This window comes from Eurypyga helias, unplaced genomic scaffold, assembly GCF_000690775.1.
Source record: "Eurypyga helias isolate BGI_N326 unplaced genomic scaffold, ASM69077v1 scaffold15893, whole genome shotgun sequence".
In the NCBI taxonomy this organism is placed as follows: Eukaryota; Metazoa; Chordata; class Aves; order Eurypygiformes; family Eurypygidae; genus Eurypyga; species Eurypyga helias.
The window spans coordinates 38,439-46,955 of NW_010239334.1; the positions used below are offsets into that span (position 1 = coordinate 38,439).

The following is an 8,517-nucleotide window of genomic DNA, read 5'->3' on the forward strand; positions in this document are numbered from 1 at the left end:
TCACACCACTACATCATGTTCTCGATACCTTCTGTTTTGAAGTTTCAGGAGATGGAGGGAAGGGTAGGGTAATGCTGACTTCTCTGGTTTAGTTTTACTCCGGCTTCCTCTTTCTTTTCTCTGCTGGAGCTGACCTAAAGTAACTAAAAATCCAGTTGACAGGACAAGAGTGGCTGCTGCCATGTAGAAGCTTGCTCTGTAATCTCCAGCCATGTCAACGATCAGACCTGGATAGAAACAAACAACAGCAATGTGACTGGTAGAGAAAACCGGCTGATGTGAATGAGCTCAGCATCCTCTCACAAAGGAAGTATGCTGGCTACGTACCTGTCTTGCAGCTTTGTACTATGCATGTGTGAATTGCTAGTAAAACAAAATGGTATGCTTTTCGAAGCACTTTCCAACCTAAAACACGGCGGACAATGAAGGTAATGGGAGGACAAAGCCAAATCATGCAGCTTTGTAGCCATGTAGCCCCCTGTTCTGTGGTGTAGCTGTCATCGGTTGCTGTAATTTGGACCATAACTGTACAGCACAGGAGGTTTTAAAGTAGGAAAGGAGAGGCCTCTGCTGGAGACGTGGTTGGAGAGGCAGCCTGCAGTGTTTCGGGCTTTCCTGTCATTCTTTTACGGAGTCATGGACATTAACAAAAATACCCTGGGTTTTAAGTAGCTTTAAGACAGCTAAAATACCTGTATTTCCATTGTGTACCATACTGAAAAAACAGTAGTATAGTAGCAGTACGCCGGTAGCAGTGCTGCACCTTACACCATGGTAGTGTCAGCTGCTCTGTGGGTACAATGGCAGGTTCATTTGACGGCTGATGAAGGCAGCTTGCCTGGTCTCCCGACGGAAACTCTGCCCACATTTAGTGTGCTCCCTGCCCTCGTTCCTATCTAACACAAGTCCTGTTAGGCAAAGGAAATCAGAATCCAAATCTTTTAGATTTCACTCTTGCAGTAGGAGATGAGAGATCAAGAAGTACTTAAGGTTCATTCATCTTCCATAGCTTCTTTTTAGCTTACTGTATGTATGAAAAGGGAACTGACTCCCAGCTAATCAGTACTAGCAGCCAGCCACTATATAAATATCTGGCTATCTTTGTAGAACTTCCCAACATACTTTAGATACTGTTCTGTCTCGAATTGTTCGGTCTGACCCATTTGCAACCTATTAGTGGTGTCATTATCACAAAAGTCACTGCAGGGCATGAGCAGTGGTCTTTGGATGAGGACTCAGATCCACATTTTACAGGTCATATTGATCATTTTTCTGCCATATCCCTTTATAAAAACCCTACAGCTTGCAGCTTGTTTGTCTTGCATTTTTCCAAGATGACTTTGTCTCATTGCCAGCCCATAAATCCATGTGCTGTCTCATTGTCTGCTCTCTCTTCCCACTGCTTTTATGTGCTGCCTGTGCTATTTATTATATTGGTTAGCTCAAATGCCATCTGAAAACTGAGCATTTCCTTGAGGTTCACACAGCCTAATGTTTCAAGCTGCTCAGTTTGACTGTCTGTAGAAACCCTTCCAACAGTACCAGCATTTATGCAACATCACTGGTCTCAAATGTCAGTTTCTTCTCTGAAAGTATGGATCTGCTGCTTGTCCCAGAGTTAGAGTGGAAGTCTGTCAAGTGGGATTCTGTGGGATTCAGGAAGCAGGATCACCACCATGCAAATCCTCCATTCTTCCCTGCTTTCACATTGAACGGGTATCTCTAAAACCACAGAGAAGAGAGGGAGCAAGATATTCTGGAGAGGAATTAAACTGACTGACTATTTTTATATAAATCTTGGTCCAGATATCCCTGAGCTAAAAAAAGGGGAAATTCAGTTCCACATCAATATTTTTTGAATTTGGGCTACCATTCCCCTTTCTTCCTGTAACCTGTATTTGGCAGAGTATCAACTTACCAGCAAGAGGAGGCCCCACAAAACCGCCAGTGCTTCTAATGAGCATGAAAAGCCCCAGAGCACTGTCAAAATCTGGCATGCCTACAACATCTGCTAGCACTGTAATGTGCACAGCAACTGTTGTACCAAAGAAGAATCCATAGAAGCCAGTGAATATTGCCAAGGACAGGTAACTGTTAGCCAGTGGCAGCAGCATCAGGGAAGTACTGATCAGTGTAATTGTCATTGTCAGCAAATGAACAGTTTTGGTCATGTGAAGATTGGCATACCAGCCACATAGCAGCCTGCCTGCAAAGTCCACCATGGCCAAAATGGATAGGAGGGATGCAGTCCACGATTCATCTATTCCCAGGCTGTAGCTAAGCGGGACTAAAAATAACGGAGGGACAAAAAAACTCATAGCAGCTAATATGCCAAAGATGGCATAGAGTACAAACTCCGGTCGCCTCATGAGCATCCAGTTGAAGGTTCTCTGTGTGATGGGAGACTTTTCTTCCATGTCTGTCCTAGATGCACTGTTGCCCAACGGTGTCTCAGTTTCAGAACGCCGAGCCTCAAGGAGGCAGCTGTTTGCCAGAGGTCGCATCAGTACTCCACAGACACAAATATTGAGTTGAATGCCACCTATGATCAAGAGGGCACCTTTCCATCCATATTGACTAATCAACCACTGGAAAAATGGCCCAAATGTGAATGCAAAGGCACATTCCCCAGCACTGGCAATAGCATTGGCCAAAGCTCTTTTCTTGGAGAAATAATGGCTAACAATGCTAATGGCAGGTGTCCATGAGAAGGAAATCCCAAGTCCTGAAAAACACCAATACAAATAGCACCAGTTAGACACTACTGAGGTATTTCATGTAAGTGAAAATTAAATCAGTCAGTGCTGCTACAATTGCAAAGTTAAAAACTGGTAAAAAAACCCCACTTTTGTCCTCAGCAGGCGCATGAGCTCAGCTGTGCTATCTGGAAGAGTGTATTTGTGGTGTATGTTCTGTAAGAGTAAGTTGTATGTCCAAGACAAAAGCAGGAGTATGAAGTATGCACTATTATATTCTCACTGTGGAAAAAACCAAACCTAACCAACAACAAAAAAAACCCAAAACAAACAAAAAAACCCCAAACAAACAAACAAAAAGGCAAAAACACCTGGTTTGGCAAGTTTACCACTGGGTGAGAAATCATACAGCTGTGTATGATCATACAGATCTCAGAGTCCATGCTGTCCTAATTAGGGCTGGTACTAGATCAGATCGCTGGGTTAAGCTGAGCTATGTTCAGGGTAGAAAGTGAGGGAGGACGTGAAGGAAGCTGGTGCATTACCTCTGTTTGCTCTTCATTTTCTTGCCCGACTGATTTGAGCAGGTTTCAAACCTGCTCTAACTTAGAGTGATTGTAATGTCTCCCTAGAAACTATCTGGCAGCCCAGGACTGCCAAAGGGCTCAAATTCCAGACATTTTCTCAGACATCCAGCATGGAACTGGGAATGGTTTATTTTATTCCCTGCCAGCTTCGCTTCCTGTTCCAGGAAAATCTGCTAGCTGTTGGAGACAACTTTCTGGCCTGTTTTCACCTGGAGTAAAGCAAAAGATTGGAATCAATTGGAAGCCTGGGCCTGTGTTCAAAACATAAGATTATTTGATAGAAAGTAGGAAAGCTGGGATCTCTACATCCTTGTACTTCAGTGCTCTTTAAACCTTTCCAAACCTTCCCAGAGCTCTTGGCTCTTGAGTGAAAAATAAAACACTTTTCATTTTCTGGTCACAAATAATTTGCAGTTGAAAATTACTAGCATCTAATTATTATGTCTCTGTCTTTGTAGGTTTCTAGACCAAATTCTTCCAGAGTGGGACATGAGGAAAATGACCTTTAAGGAAGGTTGTTGGTTCTAGTTGCTCATAGAATCAAAATAGAAATCAGATTTTAAAACTCCTACCATTAACATGCTCAAACAAGGGCTTTGAATTGCTTTTGAAAGAATTCCATAAAATCATACCCTGTAGGAAGCCAGTTGTTGCATACATCCAGACAATGTTGAGTCCAAGAAATCCCAGTGCCATTCCTGAAAAAGCCAGGAGTCCTCCAGTGATCACAACTGCCCGGTGGGTGTACCGTACACATAGCGAGCTAGCAACAGGGGCTGGATCAGCAGCAAAACAGGAGGAAGATAAATACGTCAGGAACATTAAGCTTATGGACGGGACCCGAGCAATCAAATAAACCATTCGGAGGCGAAACACCCTTCTAGTATTTGTCTCAAAGAGCCTGAATTGTGCTGGACCTGGAGGGGGTCAGTCAGGATTTTGAAACTGGATCCTTCCTGGCAGGGACGTGACAATCCCTGCAGCACAGATTTTAAAATATGTTCAAAATAGGTGGGCCTTTTAAAGGGAGAGAGCATTTCAGTGCCTCTCTTGCGGAACAGTTCTACTGGATTTCATGTGAGGATACAGCTACCAACATGACAGAAACTCGTGTCGCCTTTTAGCAGAAGGAGAAACCCCAGCCACAGAATCTCTAGGTTAATCTATAAAAGTTGTATTATTGCAATGGCTGGCATGAAAACTGTCTGGAGAAAACTAATCTTCTAGAGCTCTACAAAATCATCTGCTCATGGAATTGCAAATGTTTTATAAGAGACCAAAACTTGAGGTTTACTATGAGGTAATATTTTTCCAGGAAATTTGCCATTCCTTTAATTTTTATTTCAGTGGTACAGCTTCTCTTAGCAGACTACAGGAACTCCAACACATGAGGGCAAAGTTGCACCAGATACAGGTCTCACTCGGTGAAGCAATTCCAAATACAGTACCAAAGCACTGCTCTAGCCACTGTCTGGAAGGATGTGAAATGTCAGGGATATTTTTGCTTAATTAAGGATCAGTTGTACTGCCTGGCTGTTCTTCCATCAGCATGACAGAGTTAAGATCAAGGCCACACCTATTACGGAAAGGTACTCTCTGTTCCATGGGGATGGTTTCAAACCTCAAGGACGGGTTTTTTTTAAAGTAGCCGTGGCCACTGAAGGGTTCCCACACAACACCCGACACCACCAGTTCTCGGTGGGGTTTTGTGGGGCAAACAGGAAGTCAGGTCCCTGCAATTTGTTGATATTCTGGAGACTGGATTCTGGGGATAAAATGAAATTTGGTTAACGAGGACCAAGCTTGTAAACTGAAATAAGCGGGGAGACAATGAAGCGAAGGCAGTCAGGAAGGGAGGGCACGTTGTTGTACATTCACCTGTGTTAGTTATTCATAGCTAGGACAAGTGAAATAAACCTGGCAGAGAGATATAATGGCTGCAAAATCTGCAGGATGTCTATCGTCTGACAGCAGGTTATACAAACCCCAAATGTTTCATCAGCATTTAGAGCAAGAATACAATGATTTGATAAGTATGTAAAAATTATACTGGAATTCAGTCATGGTCTGTAAGATGTAGTGGAAGGGGTGAGACAGGATAAAGCATGCACAGTTGTAGAATCATACATATATCATGAGCAAAAGAAGAGGAAAGTAGACTCAGGGTAACAACAGAGATTCATGGTAGTACTTAAAAACGAGAAAGATCTGCAGTTGGAGCAGAGATACTACCAAAAAGCGAATTTTTCTATAGAGGGTGAAGAGAAGAAATAGGCAGGACCTGAACAGGGGATAGCAGGAGGAAGAAAGAACCTGGCCACAGAACTGGAAATGGAGAAGACCCCTAGGGTCCAGAGCCTGAAAGGCTAAAGAGCAATACACAGAAAATTTACAAACAGTTGGAAGGGATTACAATCCCAGTGCAAAGAGAAAGGTGATGGGAGGTGTACATCACCACCAAGAGAAGGCCTGTGTATGATGTGATGGGAAGAATCCTTTCTGTGGTAAATTGAACAGCCTGTTGCAGGTGCAAATCCCAAAAATTGAAGCAGGTACTGTCTTTCCACACAAGACATAGAGCTGCTGTTGAAAGGATCCAAATGGGAAAAATTATTAATTCACTGTTCATCCTTCATACTGAGCCACATGACACTGAAGATTTCCCAGAGGAACATACTAAGAAAGACTAAGGCAGGCCAGGAAAGATGCTCAAAGAACTGGAGGCTCAGATGATCTTCAGCAGAAAGTCTTCTGGTCCCTATAAATGAAGCAAAGGCAGGAGAAGATAAAGAAAATTACCAAATGACCCAAGACATTATGAACTGCTATGTAGAAGGGTTTTGGAATGTTTGGCCATCAAGCTGTGTTCACTGAAAGAGGATTATTTTCATAGGATTTCAGAGGATGAAAAAAACTGCTGAAAATTGTAACTGCCTTCTTTGAAGTAGGCCAGCCTCACACCTGGCTAGGCAAATAGAGTTTTGCTGGTTATACTTCCTGTTACTGTTTAATAAGCTCTAGCCTTGATACATTCCTATGAAATGCAATATATTTTAACAAAAAAAAGTAACACAGGACTTTGATCTTTTATCCTCTGGTGTTGGCTGTTTTTTCTCATTAAGTTCATAGGCCTGAATAACAAAATAGTATCACAATAGGTCTGTGATAAGTCTAATTTGTAAACCAAATGGATAGATTCATGTTTATTCATTTCTGTAGTCCTTGAAGTAGGTGGAAAAGCAGGTTTTACATTGATTTTTCAATTAATGGTTTCTGTCAGAGTGAAACAAGTTCTAATACTGCAAATTGAGCATCAAGGATAGCCGTTTATGGACCTGATAAAATCTTTTCAACCCAAGATGTGCTTCATCTTTTTGCTTGACCTTTGAATTATTGTTTTGTTCTTCTGAATACATTTTTCAAAGAAAGATCAGTAGCTCATGATCTTTGCAAGTACTGCAGTTACAAGCAATACTACAGATAGGTGCGGCCTGAGTAGGATGCATGTAATTATGCAGTGTTTATGCAATTAAGCGTCTTCACAAACAAAATTCTGATAGCATTTTTTATGTAAGGATACTTACCTGTTACAACTATGTATCTCTATCAGAATATGTAGAGCAGACTTCACAAATTTTGCACAATTCCTGCCTGCACATGTTCCTCACCATAATGGCAGAGGATGATCCAGTTTACAAGGGCTCAAACGATCCTGTAAACATCTCCATTAAGAGTCAAATGCAGTATGCTTAATATTTTTCTCTCCTTCATTTGGTGAGATGTGGTATTTGACCTGATTCCATAGCTCACTGCCTTTGACCGTGATTGTTCACTGTCTCTTCCCTTGCTCCCTGCTTGTGTGGTCTTGTCTTCCTTACCCTCTCTATGAACGCACTGATTTTTTTCCCCCTTTTAACTTGGTGAGTTTTCTGTTAATTCAAAACTTGGAATCATTCTAAGGTGGGAAAAAAGGAGAGACAGAATGGCAATACATGGAAGGAAGGGGGACCTTGGTGAAAACAAAAAGGACAACTGGGGGGAAAGCAGGACTGAGAGTCACCACTTTGGTAGCAGATGGCTTATCTGCTAGGCAGGGTCACAGTCCTTATGTCTTAAAGTACTTTGAAGAGGTGGCAGTCACTGTCAGATCAGTGAACTTCAACAAACTGGTTTAAGAGCTTGATCCAACAAGCTCGGCAGTTCTTAGGATTATCTCCTATGAGTTTCATTCACGGCCTGTAGGAAAACTGAATCATGAGTCTAGGTATGTGAAGTTCTTCTTTTAAGGCAACCCGATTCCTGTGTCTATACAGAGTCCTCATTAACCCATTCCTTGTCGGAGGTATGGATATGTTTTTGTGAGAGGAAGCAAATGCCAATTTTCTGTAGAGACAGAAGAAGGAAGTATTGTCCTTAGGTGTTTTAATTTTGTAGGTTTTTTAAGTAATCTCTTCAAAATTTCTTTAATCGTTAAAGCCATGAACATAAAATGCTAGAGGAGCACTTGTACCTACCTCCTAAATGAAAGATGGCAATAGTCACTGATGTGATCCAGGACGTTGTGCTTGCAAGTTCATCAAAGTGCTGCTGGATTTCAACAAAGAACAGACCAAAAGTCTTGAGAACGGCAGCAGTGAGGCCCATCACAACGAAAGCTGACACGACCACAACCCATCCATAGCCACCATCTGGTGGATTGCGGTCTTTGGCCTGCATCTTCTTTAATTCTTAGATCTTCTCTCGGGGGTTTTGTGGGTTTTTTTCTGGGCTGGCAGTGATGATGGTGGGGATTTTTAACAGATCTGCAGATTAGTAGAAGGCCCCATGTTAAAGAAGTGAATTAAACTGTTCTAGGAATGGCTTACACAAATAATCTCCAAATGAACATACAATATGCATTTCAGTGGTTTGATTGAAAATATTACTTGGGAAACATACCTCAGGAGACAGAAGGCAGAGTAGAAAGTAAAACAAAGAAAGTAAAAAATGAAGAAATGAAAAATATGCAGGTAAGGAGGGCAGAAAAAAGAAGTGAGAGACGATGGGAAAAGTGATGTTGCAGACACTGAGATTTTCAAAGACAGGCCCAGGATCCTACCCATTCTAGTGACTTTAAGCAGCTTATCCCACCCGCTTTTCAAACTGATACATTTTAGTAGACAATTAGAAAATGAAATGCCTGACAGAATAGCGTGTTTTCTAGGGTCCTCTGACATTGCAACAGACTTCATGAA

The 8,517-nt window shown here is 42.0% G+C and overlaps 1 protein-coding gene across 1 annotated transcript; it reads right to left on the reverse strand.

Annotated features, from left to right (window-relative positions):
• LOC104506974 (monocarboxylate transporter 13-like) lies at nt 1-7,999 on the reverse strand. The gene is made up of 4 exons (XM_010148118.1): nt 7,798-7,999; nt 3,916-4,059; nt 1,919-2,725; nt 1-227 (listed from the first exon to the last, which is right to left on the reverse strand). Exons 1-4 carry the CDS (start codon nt 7,997-7,999, stop codon nt 1-3), a joined length of 1,380 nt encoding a protein of 459 aa, XP_010146420.1.
• Nucleotides 8,000-8,517: the final 518 nt, after the last annotated feature.